At 43.3% G+C, this 20,669-nt stretch overlaps 1 protein-coding gene across 7 annotated transcripts in view; it reads right to left on the bottom strand.

Moving 5' to 3' along the window:
- Positions 1-777: 777 nt before the first annotated feature.
- Positions 778-20,669, bottom strand: part of FAR2 (fatty acyl-CoA reductase 2) — a 224,550-nt gene continuing 204,658 nt past the window's right edge. For 6 of the 7 annotated variants that reach the window (XM_034784676.1, XM_034784658.1, XM_034784651.1 and 3 more), the window contains 4 exons: positions 16,498-16,669; positions 12,530-12,659; positions 8,692-8,819; positions 6,388-6,550 (listed from right to left, as the gene is read on the bottom strand). In XM_034784676.1, coding sequence (XP_034640567.1) covers positions 6,388-6,550; positions 8,692-8,819; positions 12,530-12,659; positions 16,498-16,669 — 593 coding nt within the window. Of the gene's footprint in view, positions 6,551-8,691; positions 8,820-12,529; positions 12,660-16,497; positions 16,670-20,669 lie in introns of all 7 variants that reach the window. The other variant, XM_034784701.1, reaches the window with a different exon arrangement.

The following is a 20,669-nucleotide window of genomic DNA, read 5'->3' as shown; positions in this document are numbered from 1 at the left end:
TGCCTGCTAGAACTTCTGTATCTCTAGTAGGGCACATTTCATAGTTCATCTTATTATGTCACCATTTCTAACTGGCTACAATTGAGTCAGAATATAAGCATGAAGTCACTTCAAGCTGTGTTCAAGCATTGCACTTGCCCTAGGTATGCTGGGCTTTTTGCGGGGCAGGTCACACCTGTTATTGGATTAAGAGTGGCAGTTTACTTAATGTTTTAATGTAGAGAAGTCTGTCTGCAATTTTGGGCATATATTTAGAGTCTAATTCTCGTTTTCACAAGGAGCCCTTTAAGTGGGAGTAAATTATATTTATACTGACTAAGTTGCCAGAGTGATGCAAAGTGGCTCTAGCGTAATTGAGAATCAGATCCTTAATTTATAAATTAAACATAAGATTGCTTTGGGCAGATCCTCAGCCAGTGGAAATTGTCAGTGGAGCAACAACCATTTACCCCCTGCTGAAGCTATGTCCCCTTCACTTTCCAGGTGTAAGGGTGTCTGGTGGGCACCCATGTAGAAAAAAAGAAAGAGGATGTGTCTATATCCCAAACCATGCTCTTTCCCAAACTAAATGTAGAAATTCTCTCTCCCCTTATAGCCCCTTTAGCTGCCTTTTGCCTCCTGAATCCTGTAGGTGGAGGGCTTGAGCTAAGTCCATGTAAAACATACCCTTTTCCACCCCAAGTTTTGAAATGGTGAAGAAAAGGCGTATGGAAAAACACCATTGCTCGTAAATAACTTTTCCTCAGCAACTCCAGTAGATTAATGCATACTAACAACTGTTTTAAAATATTTTATTTATTAAAGGTTTAAAATAACAAAATTAATATTAGCAATTTTGTGGCTGAGGTTCTTGTATTCTGTGACCTTACAACTTTGACATGGAGGGCTCAAAACATTACACTTTTGAATTAGAAACTTCGTAAGTAACATTTATAACAGTAAATTGTCTCATAGGGAAAGGTGTATAGAAATATCAGTTATAACCATATAAACTTTGGGCAGTGGGACAATATTTTACTATAAAGGGGGTTCATTCTATTGTCAAGATTATGCTTAGTGATCAAGAAACAATATATAAGCAGTTTCATTTTCTATGGTACTCGTTGAAAAAATATCACAATTTCTTTCTTTAGTAACTGAGAAACTGGGATAGTACCTTTTTAATTCTGTTAAATTACTCCTAATACGCACATTTTTATTTGCCCTTAAGTAAGTTTTTAATCACCTTCTTACCAAGGTGTAGCACCATTTAGCAAGATCATTACTGATACATTTGCCGGGAATGTACAATATATTATCTATTCTGCACTAGAATACAAGGCCCAGTTGAACAACAAGTTCATCCTTGTTGTCTGCTGTAGAACTTCAGTGCAAGAGGAGCAACACCACGCTTTAAATCATGAAGCTGCAGTTTATTTAAAAACAAACAAAAAGCCCCTCCCCCCACCTTTTCAAAGTTGCATAAGGATTCATGTACGATGACTGATTATTTAACAGTACTGGTGGTTTTTTTTTTTTTTTTAAACCTGGGAAATTAGGAAGGGGGTTTTGACTTCATCTTAATTTGATGAAGAAAAGCACATAATAACTGGTTACAGCCTGGCCTTTCAAAAAGATCAGATAGTTGCAACATCTCTGGAAGTAGTGTGATGATTGGTGCTGAAAATGTATAAATACACATACAGATATGTACACTCACCCCCCACACACACACAGAGGTGCACCAGGTCGCCCTGAAAACATCATGCAGCAGCAAAAGCTGACCAAAAGTGCCCCCAAGAAATGTGGCCTGGTTGTCAAGTTTTCCTGCAAATGTACTGAAAAAACCTCATTTTGCAGCAAATTCTCTGGAAACAAATTGACTTGTCAGTCAAATGGCATATTCAGATTAATTGTGGTGATTTTTAGCAGGGGTATTTAGTTTAATTTAAAAAAGTATACAATTTGTTATTTGAAAGCTAAGAGTTTGACAGACTTTCTATAACACAGAAATCATTTGACAATGAAACGATATCCAGTGTTCCATAGCTCCTACATACCACTCAGCTTATAGCTATAGCCTGATGTGTGTGTATAATATTGACTAAAACAAGAGTACATCGGGTTCAGCGTATCGCAGGTTAGTTTCCCGAGTAACTATGACAACTCTCCAGCATTCTGTCACAATATGATGTGGTAACTGCATGGTAAGTCTACTGGGTACAAATGGTAACTGATCCTATCCTGTTTGGTGATGCTGGGGCAAATAAACTGTCATGATTGTAAAGTATGTGACCACCAGTTTTGTCTTCAAAGTTGCTTGTTCATAAAGGGCAATGGGGGAGCAAGGAAGATTCTAGGCTATTGCTGAGTCCCACCCATGGCAAAAGGAAACTAGATGTAGCTCTGATTGGTCAACAGCATTTTGTCTGTCAACAAGATGATACAGGAAAGTGCAGCCACTACTTTGCACAGGACTAAGCATGCCGCCTCCGCTCATAAAGATGCTATCAGCCCATTTCTGCAACCTTCCCTCTGGGTGAGTCATGTATACTTATGACTCTGCACTGGATGGAAATTTTTTTTAATTAATAGTTTATTCAACAAAAGATGCAGCTTTGATCAACCCAAACCTATTCACAAATGTGACACCAATAATTTTGGCCATGGCAGGAAGAGAAGGTGATGGTGCTGCTGCTATTGCCACCCTCCCTTATGCTCTTTAGTCCAGTGGTTGGGCACTCACATGGGATGTGGGAGACTGAGGTTTAAATCCCTGCTTTGGAAGGGGCCCATGGTGGGTTTTTTTTTTCAATTCACCAAAAATTCCAAAAAATTTCACATTCTTTGACCCAAACCAATTTTTTTTCCCAAAACTGCCACCAAACTGAAAAATTTGCCCAGGAAGTGTAATGCCAATGAACCAATAAGTGTGATTTCCTACAGGACCTCTTTAAACTGTAACTTTTTAAAAAGTTAACATAAGCACCAGAACATCATGGCCAGAGATGTCCTTGATGAGACCTTTTCTGGTCCACAGAAAGATCTCAATCAGGAGATGATGTTCTGAGCCACATGAAAGAGAGGATTAAAGATGTAAATTTTATCATACTTATGCTCAGGTTTAGAGGAATTAGCAACCTGGTCTTCCACTCAGGAAAGGCAACACAGGTCAGGGGCTATTTGCTGGCAATGCTGGAGTTCCTCAGAGACAAGGATGAGGCTGAGAGGATGACAGGGCAGATGGTGAAAGCTCTCCAGAATACAGTTTGCCACTTGGAACGAGAAGAAGTGGTTACAGTTGTGCATTTGCAATATCCCCAACCAGCTCTGCTGCTCTTCAAGGGTGAGAAAGAAAGGGTCCACTTTGCTCCTATGGTTGCATTTGGCAAAATACTAAGGTGCCTGGAAAAACTTAAAGTTGGTGCCACCAGCCTCCTGAGTGAAAACTACTGCATCCTGATTCTCATGCAGGTACAAGGGTCCTGACATGTTCAAGGCATGTGGGGAGAGACTGGTTGGGGTGGGCATAGCATATGCGAATGACCAGTCACAAGTAAGTCTGGCCAAAAGAAGGGGATGGTGGGGATCAATATAACTCGAATCTGTGAAAATAGTGTGTAGTGTAGATCTTTCACATCAGATACGTTCAGAGCCCCACTGCTTTCAATGGAGCTCCATGTGAGCTGAAAGGTTTGCCCTGCTGCATCTGATTGTAGGATTGGGTCTGTTATGTGGGCAGTGTAAAAGTTAAGATTGCCATAGCTATTTGTTTCTTTCTTTTTAAATGCTTGGATTTTGTAAATGTGCTTGGTCAGTTCATTGGTGCTAATTTGCATCCTTAACGGGACTTTTTTTAGCGAAGGTTTTTTGTTTTCAGAATGACCCAGGTTTTGTTTATTTTTAACCTTTCATTTTCTCTTGTGTGCAGGTAAATGAAGATAGTGTTTTAAATCAGTGGGATGAATGTGGCACCTGCTTATTAAAATAAAGGAATGAGTTGTGCAGGTCTAGCTAACAATGCATCCTGCAGAGACAGCCCTGCCTCCTTCCATGTGGATCTGACAACTTAGGCGCATTCACTAAGTAGCTATATTAGTGATGCATACAAGTACAGTGCACCTGACCTTCACTTCAAACACTGCTAAAGAGTCATAGCACATGACATGTCCGATCCAAGGCTAGAAAACCACATGTCCTGATTGCACAAGCAGCAGCTAAGCCAGTAGGATGCAGTGCCTGCTAGACACCTCACTGAACCTCTGTGTCTGTCTTACCCCACCTGAAAAAACGTGGCTAACAAAGTTTTGCATTTACAAAGCACTTTTTCATCCTAAGACCTCAACACACCTTACAAAGGTGGTTAAGCATTAGTAGCCCATTTTACACTTGACATAAGTACAGAGACTTGAAGCAATCTGTAGGAGAGGTACTGTGGTCTAGTGAGAAGACGTGGTTTTACCATTTCAGAGAGCTGGGGGAGGAGCGTCTATATTCTGGGATCCACCAAAAGCCTCCTTTGGCAACTTGTTTAAACTCTGTTACTCTCATTTGGAAAACGGTCCTGTAGAGGATGCGGAAGGAGAGGTAACTTGACTCGTTTCTTTTCACTTTTTAAAAGAAAAATATTGCTTGTGGCCATGATTTTTTCCCCTCTGTTGCCTTCACTGTCAGAAGCAGATATAATTTTGAAATAATGGCCACTTCATAGACATTTGACTATTCTTGGCCTTGAAAACTGCTTCTTGTATCACATTTTGTGATGCAATGTTACTTGCTTGGGCAGGCAGAAGGCACAAAGTTGGACAGATTGGAAACTTGCAAACATTTTTAAAAGGGGTGATTTTAAAGTCTTTTAATCTTAACAAATGCTCACTCAATTCACTAAATGTAAAGAAAATGTTCCAGTTGTCAATGAGACTTAATAATTTAAAAACTAAAAGCTTAATAAGGTATCTTTTATTTATTTTTTTATACAAAAATCAGCCTTTCAATGGGACCCTAGTTGCAACTCCTTGTCCGCCTTCTAAGCTGCAGCAAGCTGATAGAGCAGTATGCTCTTATACATATCATGTGCAATCCCTCTGCAACAGAAGTCAATGAAAAATGCCTATTGGCATCCATGAAAACAGGACTGGGCCTATTACTCAGACTGACATCAATGGGAGCAAGATCAGGATGCATGATCCACAACAAAACACTGTTACTAACTTTGCTTAATGACACTTCCTTCAACAAAGTGGGTGCAGGAATTTTCAGGGGAATTTAACTACATCTCTACCCCGATATAACGCGACCTGATAGAACACGAATTTGGATATAACGTGGTAAAGCAGCGCTCCGGGGTGGCGGGGCTCCGCGCTCCGGCGGATCAAAGCAAGTTCAATATAATATGGTTTCACCTATAATGCAGTAAGATTTTTTGGCTCCCGAGGACAGCGTTATGTTGAGGTAGAGGTGTATATGGAAAGTTTGAAAGGGGAGTAACAAGCTATTTTTCAGCTAGACAAAAATCAAAATTTCAAAGCATGATGATTTTTTTAAATGACTGATTCAAAAACACTTTATTAATTTTCTTCAAGGTTTGCACAAGCATTCTCCTTCATGTTGAGAGTAAATATAACTACTCTCAGGCCACACAAATTTTCCAAGCAAGAGCTATAGAGGTGATAGAGAGCTTTTTAATGGAAGACAAATTATAAAGAGATTAATGCCTCTCCATAGTAAAGTCACTTGTGTGTGTGTTCATGCTGATAAAAAACGTACACGGCTTCTGTATATCTCATCAATCAGGGCTTGAAAGTATCAGTCCTTGGGAACCTGAGATAGAGATCTAAACCACATTCATCAGCCTTCCACAGTTTACTTTTCCTTACTTCCTTTAGGTTTGAGTGACATAAAAAATGTGGTTTCACAATCTAAGAAGGTATTTGGCCCTGTTGGTTTCATTGAGCTAGAATTTGTGAATTGCATTTAAGAAAACCTCTCACTGATTTATTTCTTTGATATTTTCTTGTCTTATCATATTCCTTTCCTAATTTCTATGACTTTAAAATCTGCAACTGTTAAGGAGGGAGGTAGGGATGAGAGTGTCCAGCTCTTAGACTCTGGATGGAAAGATGGCAGCTTTGGTTAATCCATCCTCTTGCACACCAGAATCTAGACAAAAGACCCAGAATAACCCATGCCTAAAGCTTCAGTTATGGCTTTAAAATTAGCATGGTCCTATGGAAGAAAGATCGTCACATATTAAAGCATTAGTAAAAAGATAATTGTGATCATAGTAACAGGGCACATTGACTGCAGGCAGCTGTTGGTTGTGGTGGATTCCCTGCTACTTTCAAGCCCAGATGCCCATAGATGCTGTTTAAAGGAGAGGAAGGTCCTTTTGGCTGCTGACTGGCTATTTCAGTGCCTGAGGGTACTTGATGCTCTGAAATAGGAAAGGAACTTATAGCAAAGGCTCACAACGAAGTACCAGATGTTGCGAGCCATCTGCGACCTTGCAATGAAAATGCGCCAGATGATCACAAGGAGGGTGGTGTTGAATGCATACTGGATGTTCCTTAGCCTGACAAATAAAAGAGAAGGACATTAAGAAAAATTACTTAAAACAATACTGAGATGCAGCTTTAACATCTTTGGATCAAACTTAAAGAGGAATTTCTGCATTGCAGAACACTTTTAAAGTGATCTTATTTATAAACTGGAATGATGTGGCCCTCCTGCCATTTCTGTTTATTAGCAAGGATATTGGTGCCTAAACAGGTGTCTCCTTTGTGTCCCAAAGCTGCTGCCTCCTACATGACCGTGCATTGAAATTATAATGCAATGAATGCAGTGATGTGATAGATTCAGCAACACCAGCATGCCCCAGATGTCTTTGATTCCATGCATTCTGATTTCAGACCAGAACTGAGACTGAATTAACATCGACAGTCAATTGCCTAGGGATGGACTAAGATGTCCTATTGTCCATGTTTTACACTGGTGTGTCAGCAACTTTTAATAACATCGACAATGAGGTTTTGGTGACTGGCTTATGGAATGTTTGCAGGGATTGACAAAATGCCCCTTCAGTTGGTTTGTTCCTCCCTTGCTGCAACATCTCAGACAGGTAATGTCGGGCAATGATTCATCCTCCCCAATGGTCCACTTTCAGGGTCTCGCAGGGTTCTGTTTTTTTCCACCACCCCTGTTCATTGTGCATGTCAAGCCATTTGGGGAAATTGTGAGAGGATTTAGGCTAAAATGTCATTATTATGCTGATTATATTAATCTCTGTGTCTACCTTTTGTCAAACACAGATTCTACAATTCTACACATTCCTTACTTTCCCAGTGTCTGGCCAAGATGAGTATCAGGACAAAAGCAAACTAGCTGTGACCTAGCCTGGTCAAGTTTGCTTAGTCTTTTGTGTGTGTGTGCTTTATTTTGATATTTTGGCTGGTACTGGTAGTGATGGAATTTATGCTATTCATTTGGGTTACTATGTAGCTTATATGTTCCTGATTTATTATAGAAGCACTTAGAAACTAGGAATATAAATCTTTAAAAATTACTCAAACTTATGATTCATTTGTGACCTCCCAGCAATGGCAACAGCCTGTCTTACACTTATAGTTTCACAGCAGCAAGTGTTTTCCAGAGTGAAAAGTGCTGTTCCTTGAAAGGCATAACACTGGTCCTCCAGCAGAAGTGTCCCTTTGCATGTTCTTTGGCACTTCCGAGTATTTGGTCTGGAGGAGATGAGTAGGGCTTATACTTTTTTTAATTTGAAAAAAGGAACCCAAGATCTTTAATTTAGAAAGTTTTAGAACCAGGGCTGGCTCTCACGTTTTTGCCACCCCAAGCAAAAAAGCTGCGATCGCAAGCAGCGGCAGCTCTACCGCCGCTTCATTCTAGGGCGGCAATTCGGCGGCAGGTCCTTCGCTCTGAGAGGGAGTGATGGCCCCGCCGCCGAATGGCTGGATGTGCCGAACGGCCGGACGTGCCGCCCCCCCCCCTTCATTGGCCGCCCCAGGCACCTGCTTGCTAGGCTGGTGCCTGGAGCCAGCCCTGTTTAGAACTTGATAGGTTCTAGTTCCAAAATACCGAATCCAACTTTGAAGCCTCTATTTTATTTGGGAATGGGAGACAGGGAGTGAGGGTAAAATCTCCCCAATCTTCAGTACAAGTGTATTTCTAGATTCTGTTTTAAAGTTTTACACAACCCCTGGAAATTGTCAGGAGTTTTACACAACCCCTGGAAAGCAGTTTCCCTAAATCCAAAGCTGCTCCTCACCCCTTTATTTTTTCCTGTCCTGAACGAACCTTTGGATCGTCTGCAGCAACAGATCTGTAACCCCTCTCTGCCACTTTGCGGGCGGGGTGGGGGGAAGATTGACTAATAACTCACTGGTAAGGAGGATTGACTGCTTCCATGATAGTATAATGTGCTGCTGCTGGACTATGGGGCCAGCCCAAACCCCCTTTTCTTTACAAGATGGGCAAGGAAATATTAGGCCAGATCCTCAGCTGATGTAAATAGTGAGCTATGCCATTTTTATCTCACATGAGATCATTCTCAACTTGACACAGGTATGATTCATCTGTCCTCGTCCCAGGAATTGTATCATTCATTAAAATGGAAACCCTTGCCTTAAAAACCCTTATATACAGCTACCCAAGGCAGCTGGGGGCTGTTGCCACAGTTGACCACGTATGGCTTACTTTCGTAAGTGCTGCTTTGCAGCAGGAATCCCAGACATGTCCTCATTCAGCAAATATTTCTTCGCTCCTATGCAGTAATTTTCAATGTATTCCGACCAATGCAGCTGACGCACATCAAAGTTGAATAACTGGAATTAAAGAAAAGGAAAGTTAATTAAATGCAACAGTTGGATTTGCAGTAAGAGTAAAGCTGTACAACTTCATGCTGTGATCTTGAACTGAGCTCCACTCGGAACAAAGCCTAAAAATTTCCAAACCACAAGATTCAATGAAGAGATGTGCAATGAAAAAATGACAGAGTCCTATGGCACCTTATAGACTAACAGAAGTTTTGGAGCATAAGCCTTCGTGGGTGAACACCCACTTCATCAAACATGTGTCTGATGAAGTGGGTATTCACCCACGGAAGCTTATGCTCCAGTACTTCTGTTAGTCTATAAAGTGCCACAGGACTCTTTGTCGCTTCTTACAGATCCAGACTAACACGGCTACCCCGCTGATACAATGAAAAAATGTTACTCCAAGGCCTCGTCCACACTAACCCCCCCTCTTCGGACTAAGGTACGCAAATTCAGCTACGTTAATAACGTAGCTGAATTCGAAGTACCTTAGTCCGAACTTACCGCAGGTCCAGACGTGGCAGGCAGGCTCCCCCGTCGATGCCGCGTACTCCTCTCGCTGAGCTGGAGTACCGGCGTCGATGGCAAGCACTTCCGGGATCGATTTATCACGTCTAGACAAGACGCGATAAATCGATCCCAGAAGATCGATCGCTTACATCCGGACCAGGAAGTAAGTATAGACGTACCCCAGCTCTATCACACTACTCTTCATTAGTCACCTGACTCTGCTTTCAACTCACAACCCTCCGACTTTAAAAAACTAGTTATTTCCTGCCAACTGTCTTGCATGCAGTTATCTGTATATGTAGAGTCACACACACACAAAAAATACCACCTTGCTAGAACAGAGACTGCATATTGAGAATACATCAAAACAAGTCCCTGTTCACTGGTGTCATACTGGGATTATATTTTTAGTGAAAATAAATGGACCAGACACTGAATCAACAGGTTCCCCTGTGTCAGTAATTCAGCTGGGTAGAGCTATGTTCTCTCTTGGCATCGGTGGCTCCAGAAATCCAAGAAATTGATTATTCAGTTGTTTGACATCAATTTGTCTGATTGCCTTGCTAAAGACATTTAGTTTCATAGATCAAGATTTTAAATGGAAAAGGTGTCAGCAATGCTCTCAGGGGATTATAGGTCTAACAGAGCAAAGAAACAGCTTAAACAAAAAAGAATGAAGAGGAAGTGCTTTCTTTGCAGAGAGAACTGTTAACTGTGAAGCAGGGTTTTATGAATCAATAACAAGATGGCTGATGTGACGCCACAGAAGTATTTTCAAGGAAGATATGCAGAAAAGAACTCTTCACTCTCAAGCCCACCCAACCCTTTCAGCTTGGTGCAAGAGCACTGGCATCAGCAGGGCTGTGAGATAGAAGAGAATTCTGGGTATGGCCACAGAAAACAGGAAGGTTACTTAGCTATACCTGGAATTTGCTGCCTCTCTAGATCCACAGTGTAGGGGTTCCATGACTTGTGAGGCTTTGTACCACATCTCTACACTGGGGATCTGCATGAGTATTTCACAAGGGACTAGACCAATTTTATTTGATCACTGAGTCCCCATCTCTCCACAAGTATATGATACAGCCCCACAGGTACGTTGAAACTCATCCTAGATCTGCTCATTGTATTCCTTCAGCCCTGTTGCTTATCTTTCCATCACTGCCCCACTCATGTACAGAAGTACTTAAAACCAGCAAAGAGTACATTCAATTTTGACATCCTTCAGTTATTGCTCTATGGCTGCTCAAATCTAACAAGAACTTGTTCACACTGTGTGTTTTCTCTGGCTAAGATACTATACTATTTTCTAAAATATTGTACTTACAGCCCTGTCCAACTCCCAATGACATTAATGGAAAGAAGAGGTTACTGTCCTGTAACTGGAGGTTATTCAAGATATGTGGTCCCTATTTGTATTCCAAACGTGTGCCATGCGCCGGATCCGAAAGATTTTTGTAGTAGTGTCCATTGACCGGCACATGCGTCATGAGTCGCCTTGCATCTCAGGCGAGGTTATATTCGGTCATGCGGGTCAATGCCTCTTCAGTCACTCTCTTACCGCTGAGTAGATCAGTCCGCAGCAAAGGGGACGGAGGACAGGTATTTGACTACAAATAGGGACCACACATCTCAAAGAACCTCCAGTTACAGGCAGAGGTGACGTGTGGTTGAGAGGCACAAAGGGTCACGTGTTCAGGGGTGGCTCCATGCACCAGCGGACCAAGCGCATGCCTGGGGCGGCCTACCAGTCACTGTGGGGGCGGCAGTCAGGGAGCCTTCAGCGGCATGCTTGCGGGAGGTCCCGCGGCTTTGGCAGCAATTCGGCGGCAGGTATGCCGAAGCCACGGGACCAGAAGACCTCCCGCAGGCATGCCGCCAAATCTACATTACCAGCCGGACCTCCCGCAGGTGCGTTGCCGAAAGCTGCCTGACTGCCGTGCTTGGGGCGGCAAAATACATATCGCCGCCCCTGCATGTGTCCCTCTAGAGATGCTGCTTGGCTTGTACTGAGCATGCTCACATGGATTGAGCAGACTCAGTAACATCTGCTGAAGCCACTGCCCTCACTCTGTTCCCCACTCTCAGCAGGTACAGGTTGTCTCTGGACAGGTAAGTAACATCTTTTTCTTCGTGTTGTGGTCCCTACATGTATTCCAAATGTGGGTGAGTATCGAGCAGTGATCAGCATGGAGATGGGTGCCAAGATGCAAGAGGTAGCACAGCCTGCAATATGGCATGGACCACTGCAGTGTCTTCAGCCGTCTCTTGGGTGATACTGTAATGGGTGGTGAAGGTATGTACTGAACACCACGTCGGGCCCCACAGATGTCTGCCAGGAGACATCTGCTAGGGAGCTGGATGTGGCTGCTTGCGCCTGCATCGAGTGCACTGTAATTCCGTCAAGCGGCGGGATGTTGGAAAGTGTGTAGCATTCTTAGATACAGCTGGATACCCATTTTGAGATTTGTTGGGAGGAGAGGGCTTGGCCCTTGAATCAGTCAGCAATGGAAATTAACAGTCTTGTTGACATGCGAAAGGCATAAGTTCTGTGGAGGTAGAATGCTCGCGCATCACAGACATTGAGGGAATGGAGGGAAGACTGTCTGCAGGGAAGATGTGTGGCTTAGGATGGAAGACTGGGAGGTGAATAGATTGGTTTTGGTGGAACTCTGAGTCCACCTTTGGGAGGAACGTGGGATGCAGTCGCAAAAAACCTTGTCTTTATGACAGTGTAAGTGTGACCTGCAGAGCCAAAGTGATGGCCACGAGGAAGATTACCTTCATGGAGAGATGTGAGAGGGAGCACGTTGCCATTGGGTTGAAGGGTGGAGAGGACAAGATTAAGGTGCCACAGGGTTGTGGGTTTTAGTACCGGCAGGAAGATACTGAGAAGCCCTTTCATGAAGTGAACAGTGGTGGGGTGAGTAAACACCGAGTTGCCATCTTCAGTGATTGGTCCATCCCCTTTTTTGCTGCATTGCAGAAGCAGAACATCCTCCTAAACGAAACTGAAGGCTCGTACAAGTCTAATTAACAAAACTGGGGGAAAATAAATTATTTCTCTTTCTTTCAAGGAAGTGTTTTTAATGCTGACCATCCCTGGAAGATGCTATTCGAAGGCTCACCCAAATATGATAGGCTGGAAGACTGGAGGTAAACACAACTGTGGTTGAGAATATGAGCAATTTAGCAATAGGTATACTTACTCTCCTGTCCTCTGGACTGAGCTGGGTCATTAACATGTTCATATTTTCTGAAGACCACTCCCAGGACTGACAGGTGAAATATTCCAGAAGCATCATAGACCTGTGCAGCCGATTGAAGATCTTCATCATCCTGGAACAGTGCAGAGGTGTCAGCGCCGTGCAGAGCCACAGCAGCACATATAATGAAATAAGGAGAACTTGCTCTTATCTGAAAATTGGAGTTTCATGCAGGGCTCTCCTACTTTACATAATAGGTTTCTCCATGGAGCTTAATGCCTTAGTTGCTTTTGCTAGTTATTGTGAAGCTGAGTTTTGGGACTGAGCCATCCAGCAGCCTCCTCTTCTGTTCAGCAGGCTGATAACTTGCTTAGCAAGTATAGAACAATTCCAACTGAGGCCCTGATCCTGTAGCTGGCTCCTCAGGGACAGACCCTGGTGCCTGAGAAGATCACTATTGGCCATGATGCTGTACCTACACAGAGCCAGTTGCAGGACCATGGCCTAACTTACTAGTTTGAACCAAATGACAGTAACAAACTAAGTCCTATAACCTATGACACACATAATACCTATAACATAGGTATCTTTCAGACCCCCTTTCTCCTTGTGTACTATTGCAGGAGTTTTGAACAGTTCAGATGCTCTAAATGATATCCCCTTTCTTAAATGGGAAGGGCCTGGTGTCAGAGAACTCTGAGTGAAGGATTCTTGACTTTTGTAAAAGTCATACAACCATAGCTGCTGAGAGTCTGGTAGCTATCTCTCAGAGTTCCTTTTCCAGAGGAAAGATTCATAGATTCCTAGGCCAGAAAGGGCCATTGTGACCATCTAGTCTGACCTCCTGCATAAAAAACAGGCAATAGAACTTCCCCAAAATAATTCCTAGAGCATATCTTTTAAAAAAAAAAACATCCAATCTTGTTTTTAAAATGGTCAACAATGGAGTATCTATCACAATCCTTGGTAAGTTGTTCCAGTGGTTAATTACTCTCACTGTTAAAATTCAGACTGGAAATAAGGCATAGATTTTTTTTTTTATCTAACTTCAACTTCAAGCCATTGGATTGTGTTATACCTTCCTTGGCTAAACTGAACAGCCCATTCTTCAATATTGGTTCCCTGTGTAGATATTTATAGACTGTAATCACCCCTTAACCTTCTCCTGACTAAGCCAAATAGATTGACCTCCTTGAGTCTATCACTAGAAGACATGTTTTCTAATCCTTTAATCATTTTCATAGCTCTTCTCTGAAACCTCTCCAATTTATCAACATCCTTCTTGAATTGTGGACACCAGAACTGGATGCAGTATTCCATCAGTGATCATACCAGTGCCAAATTCAGAGGTAAAATAACCTTTCTATTGCTCCTTGAGATCCCCCTGCTTATGCATCCAAGGATTGCATTGCCTCTTTTGGCCACCGCATCACACTGGGAGCTCATGTTCAGCTCATTATTCATCACAACCCCCAAATCTTGTTCAGAGTCACTGTTTCCCAGGATAGAGCCCCCCATCTTGTAAATATGGCCTACATTCTTTGTTCTTTGGCCTCTCTGTTGAAGATGATAACAACGGTGAGGCTGGGTTTTGGGGACTCCTGTCCACAGGGAGTTGAACATTGACCACTAAATCCTTCCACACAAGCCACCAAACAGCTGACAGGGAGTAACAATTCAACCCAGGTTAACTCTGGCTGGCACCTGGAAAGAAAATGCATTTTGATAGCTAAGACGTTAGGACTGAGTGTTTGTGGGGGAAGATTATGGGTGGGTGCCATAGTGGGTAAAGGGGAATCTGAATCATCTGGGCACTTGCTGGGGAGCAGGAGACCAGTAGAAGATGTAGCATCAGAGATCGAGGAGAAGGCACCATGATGCTGTGTGAAGGAAAAGAACTACCTGAAGGTGTGGAAGCTGGAAGAGGCATCTGAGGGACAATAAGAGAATTCAAACTGATGGGATGGAGGAAGGTTTGGATTTAGTTGTTGCAATGGGTGGTGAGAAGGAAGTCAAGGCTATGTGTAACACCGACAGACCCCTGTCGTTGGCAGGATCGAACCGAGGACCTCTGGAGTTTAGTGCATGAGCCTCTTCTGTATGAGCAAAAAGCCATATGGCCCTTAGCTAAGATTATAGAACAGACTCATTAATCTCTCTCTCTCTAAGTAGTCTCAGTGCCACTAGATGGGACAGAACACCACATCCAGGAGGCATGCAGTTTGGCAGCTGGGGGAGGGTCAGTGGAATACTCAATGATACAAGGCTGTGTCCTGTTTGCCCAGCTCAGAGATCTGAGAGTTCAGGGGGTGGGAGGTACTTCTCAGCCTGAATAAATTCCAAACTGCATTTGAAATTAAAGTTTAGGATTATAGCTGACATTTCTGCATCTACTACAAGAATTAGTGCAGGGATGTCTTATGTCTGTGTTATGTAGGACGTCAAACTAGATAATCACAGTGGTCCCTCTGGCTTTATAATTTATGGACTTAGTGGCAACAATCTTGCTGAAAAGGGCCATCATTTGTAACACCAGCAATAACTATATTTAGCACTTATTACTGTTATTTATTTGCATTACAGTGCCTAGAGCAGTGGTGGGCAACCTACAGCCCATTAGGGTAATCCACTGGTGGGCCGCCAGACAGTTTGTTTACATTTGCACGGCCACCCACGGCTCTCAATGGCCGCGGTTTGTCGTTCCCGGCCAATGGGATCTGTGGGAAGGGGTGGCCAGCACGTCCCTGCGGCCCACGCCGCTTCCTGCAGCTCCCATTGGCCGGGAACGGTGAACCGCAGCCACTGGGACCCGTGGGCAGCCGTGCAAATGTAAACAAACAGTCTGGCGGCCTGCCAGTGGATTACTCTGATGGGCCGCAGGTTGCCCACCACTGGCCTACAGGCTTCTTGCACTGCTCTAATTTATGCCCAGTTTTCTATGATTCCTGGGGCCATTCCTGAAGTTGGAAATAACTGGGGCTCTAAGTGTATGCCCCATTTCCTTCAGACATGTCAGGGGGTAGGGTAACATCACAGCTGCTAGAGCAGCTCCACGCCATCCAGGGATTTCCCTACAGATGGCTGGTTAAACCAGCTATACGCTGCCTGAGTGGGCCAAAGCAGCTGGCCTGGTCCACTGTTCAAGCTTTCTTTTGTGATTGTTAAACAAGTAATAAAGCAGGAAAGAAGCTGAGTTATATTATTTACACAGGAGTCCCCCACAAAAGGGTCATGGATGCCTTCATTTTGCTTAGCTACACTGTTGCCAATGCTCAGAAATCATCTCTAAGTGTAAACGTTCTTTTTAAATGCAGTCCAGAGCTTACGAACACTCAAACACTCATCACACCTTTCCAACTGTCAGACTGTTGGACATGTCACTGACCTACAGGTCAAAAATAACTGTGTGGTAACACTCTGAACATTGCCAAGCCTGTGTCTTCATGCACTGACACAATTTCACAATAGACTGAACTAACATCAGGATATTGCAGTGATCTAAAGCTTGCAGTATGCATGGCAACAGGGCTAGGTTTAAGCACAGACAATAAAAGTAAAGGACTGAGGCACCACCCTTTTGTCTACCCTCACTAGATGATTATGCTTGACCTGATTCCTCTTTGCGGGGCTCTGGTAGTGGGACCAGAGGGAGAGGCCACTCCTGACCTTCTGGCAGCTTGGGAAACCATAAATTCTGAGACCAACTCTATGGAGCTGAGTCTTATTGAAAATCTAAGACTCTCCAATGAAAGCTGTGAGAGCTGGGAACCGTATGCCTGGCTGAGCAAATGGGGTTCAGTTCTTTCTTCTTGAGTAAATGGCTCAAGAGTAGTACTGGAGAAAGGAAGACAACCAAGAACTTTAAAGCGAGTGCAGATACTGTAGGGCTGATTTTCTCAGGACATGTTAGAGCCCTTCTCCTCTATGATATTTTTAGGTATGATAATATATGGAGCAGCGCAACTTCTCACCTGGGCTTTCTTCCTGTTAACCTCAAGTAGAAGTCATAGAGCATGGCTGGAGCCTTATGACTGACAGTTATCCAGTACTGGTTTATCAGGTGGTTTGAGGTAGTCTGAGCCCTGGGTATTCTGAAGGCCTGCTCAAGGGGGTTCCTTTTGAATGTGGATATGACATGGTATCCTGTAAGATAATGGAACAGATATTTTGAATTAAACATGCATCACTTTTAGAACAGGCTGCCATAAGCATATCAATGTGCTCAAATCTATTAATACTACCAGGTAATATGGTCCTAGGGGAATAGTTGGATTATATGATTCACATTTTGTCAGAGGAGAAAGATGGCTGTTTCATGCTGATTAACTCATACCATATATATATATATATATATATGTAAAAAGAAGTGGTGTTGTTATAGATATAAAAATCAACGATGAGAGCTCACTAATCGGGTCTTTACATATTTCCCAACTCATGCATGGCCTTTGTTATATTTGTCACAAATGTGTGTTGGATGCAGTCTCTGTCTCTGCCTTTTCCACTGTCCTTAAAAAGAGAGAATGACAAGATAAGTGTAGCCCAAAATTTGATCAGTTTTATATTTATAAATTTTTAAAAACACAAATCTCTTTGCAAAAATCCCTGTCATTCATTATGGTTTGAGGGACTGGTCCTACTCCATGGCAATCTTGCCATCAAAGGGAAAGGGGGAAGGATCCAGGTCTATATGCAGTCTTCATATTAGGACTGGATGCCTTTCTGAAATATATGCTTTAGTCAAACACAAATTATTGGGCTGAATAGAGGAGCAAATGGATTATTCTATGGCATGCATTGCACAGGAGGTCAGATAAAATAATCCAATAAGCCTTCTGGCCTTAAAAATCTATGAATCTGGGCGGCTAGTTATTTAAAACAAATAACTAACTAAAACTTAATGGCAGCACTCATGAGCAACTCTACCATCATGAAACAACATATAATGGAGGAAACATTTCAAGAGGGAGCCAATTTCTGCTTCAAACTTTCAACAACAGTGAATTCTAATTCTACTCTCAATTACAGTGGTGTAAATCCAGGGGAATGCCATGAATATCAGTGGTTACTCCAGATTTACTCTCATATAACAGAGCAAAATTTGACCTATTAACTTTAAACTATGATTGTATTTCTTAAGAAAAAGAGAACTTTAATTAATTTTCAGAAAAGTGCCAGTGCATATACTGGGCTGTACTAAGAAGGAACAGTTAGCATATCTGTATATTCTATATACTGTATATTCTGAAATCCTCATCATATTCCTTCAGAGCAGAATTAGTTTAGGGTAACTAATTGCAAATCATATACACCACAGACTTCTGTGGGATTTGTTGTCTATGTAACAACAAAGTTAATTCCATTATAGTCATACCCTATGGAGCCCTGAGAAATGACACTAAAATGGCAACATTTGTATTCATGTTTGCACTTAAGTGTATGTCTGCACTTGAAGTGCTACAATGGCACAGCTACAGTGTGGCAGCTGTGCCACTGTAGCGCTTCAGTGTAGACACTGCTTACGCCAACAGGAAGGGTTCTCCTGTCAGCATAGGTAACCCACGTCCCCTAGGGGCAGTAGCTAGGGCAACAGAAGAATTCTTCCATCAACCTAGTGCTGTCTACACTGAGGGTTAGGTCAGCTTAACTATGATGCTCAAGGATGTGGATTTTTCACAACCCTGAGTGATGTAGCTAAGCCAATGTAATTTTGTAATGTGCACCAAGTCTAAGAAACAAAATACTTAGGGCCGTTCCTCCAACCTGCTATATGAGGGAATCCCCAGGTAGCACAGAGTCACTGTAATGTCACCCCTCCTGACCTTTTACACAGGAAGCTCTATGCTGGAATGGACCCTTGGGACCAGAGGCAGCTGCCGATACCTCCAAAAGAACTTACTTTTCGATGGGAACCTGTGGCGGGGAGGTCACCCCGCTCCTGCCCTGAAGGGCTTAAAGCAGCCCTGGAGAGGGCTGCAGCAGGAAAAGCCAGGCTGATTGGGGAAAGTAGCCACAGCTGGGGCCACGCCCCAATCTGGCTGCAACTGGCCCTATAAAAGGGCTGTGAGCCAGCAGCTCAGGAACAGACTCTCTCTCTAGCTTCTGGAGAGAGAAGGACCTGGTTGCCTGAGAGCTGAGCAGGGCACCTGAGGTGGAGCAGTGCTGGGGAAGGGCAGAGGGAGCTGGGGAGCTCCAGCCTAGCAAAGCCTCAGGCTGTATGCCTAGTTAAAGGTCTACAAATAGGTACTGGGGCTGCAGAGGGGCAGCCCAGAGATAGGCAAAGGCAGCAGGTCCTAACCCCCTTGCCGATGATGAGTGGTTTACAGACTGAAGTCTGCTCCAGGGAGTGGGGGATAGACGATGACTGGCAATAGCCACTGAGGCAAGGTGGGTTTAGAGGGTTGGGGTTCCCCAGGGAGGGGAGACCCAGATTGGGGGTTACTGCTGGGGCAGAACCCCAAGACAAAGGGTATCGGGTCTGGGAGGGACACGGCACCAGTGGTAGGTGAGAAACCAGCCTGCAGAGGGCACTCCAGGCGGGAAGAACTAATTCCCAGGACGACCAGCAGGAGGCGCCGCACCGGTGAGTTGTCACCCCACCACAGAACCATATGGAACAGTGTTCCTGTTGCTTTATTCACTTGGCTTATGTCACAAATGGAAAACCAGATCAAAATGTTCAGTGTCACAAATTATGTCTAGACCATCCTCAGACAGCATGATTCCAGACTAGTGACTGGCTAGTCCTCTGCTACGTATCGTATGGTCTGTTCATCACTGTGCTATTCCTACTTAAGCATATGTAGGAATGTAGCCTGTGACTGGGAAGATGCCGGTTAGATTTTGCTAGGTGGAGGAGTTAGACACAACATTTAAAAAAAATAGTACAGTATAATTTTAGCTTGAGATCAGTGTTGTTTGTCTTTGTTTCCAACATGCTACAAGGAGCTTAATGGCTAAAGTCCAATGTTCCTCAAACTTGTTTTGCAACTGTCTTATCAGAGCTAGTATTCCTTTTATTTTGTAATTCTATAGTTCACTTGTGGGCCACAGGGTAGAGATGCTCTTGCTTGTGGAGAGGCTTCTCTTTACTGTATATTTGTTCACCGAGAAAAGTAAAAGGTGGAAGTGAGATAAATTACATAATCAAACAAATTAGTCTGGTAGAAAATTCTAGAGTCAGGCTATTTTTTTTTCTTTACAGAATTCCATATGTATCCAGAAGCTGTAACAATGAGTGGCCATATACATTCAGTATAGCCCCCTTGGGCCATTAGGGAAAAGAATTCACAAGTCTTGGCTCCAAAAAAAAAAAAAAAAAAAAACACAGGTTTGTGCATCATCAACTGAAAGACCAGCTCCACTACTTCATCCAGTCAAGGAAGCCCTAAGACACATAAGCATGTTTGATCCAGCCTAGCAGAAGTGCACATACACAAAAGCTAGCACCCCAACTCTGCACTACCAAGGTCCACAATGACAATCTGCCAAAAGTCCTATGGATTCTGCTCATCTGGGATTTTAAAATTGGCCCTTCCTCTTTGTTATCATTCCGCATATTTGGGTCTGACGCATTTGACCTTTGAAGCAATGGGGGAGTGCACTTTGCCTACCACTTTGAGCCAGACACATGATGACATTACACACTCCAGTAAATAGGCTGTTAACATGCTTTCTTTAAAGAATTTCCAGTTTGCTTACTGCTGTGGCATCTCAGCCCATTACATACCAAATTAGCATCCATTAACAAAGGCATGAGACAAAGGGTGTGGGGAGTGAAATGCCTCAGATCAGACAAAGCTTTGGCCAAACAGATGAGGTCTTACAATAAAGCTGAGTTAGCTAACATGGGCTTTGACAAAATAAGTCCATTGAGAACACTTGCTTGACCTCAGAAATTCACTACTAGTGACTCTCAGCAGAACTGCTTCACTTAAAACCAGCTGTGATTACGGTGCCTGAAGAATGAGATGGTCTCTAAAGACAATCACATCTCAAGTCACGTAGAGCTTTAATGACTACAACCATCACCTTGAATTGCACTCAGAGGCGCACTGTAAACCAGTGCAGTGCATGAAACACAGGTGCCCACATAAACCTAATCCACTAGGCAGGCAAGTTGCCACATTCGACAGTAGCTGAA

The sequence above is a fragment of the Trachemys scripta genome, chromosome 1 (genome assembly GCF_013100865.1).
Source record: "Trachemys scripta elegans isolate TJP31775 chromosome 1, CAS_Tse_1.0, whole genome shotgun sequence".
Classification (NCBI taxonomy): domain Eukaryota; kingdom Metazoa; phylum Chordata; order Testudines; family Emydidae; genus Trachemys; species Trachemys scripta.
Note: the sequence above shows the minus strand (reverse complement) of the source record. Positions and strands in the feature narration are given on the sequence as shown.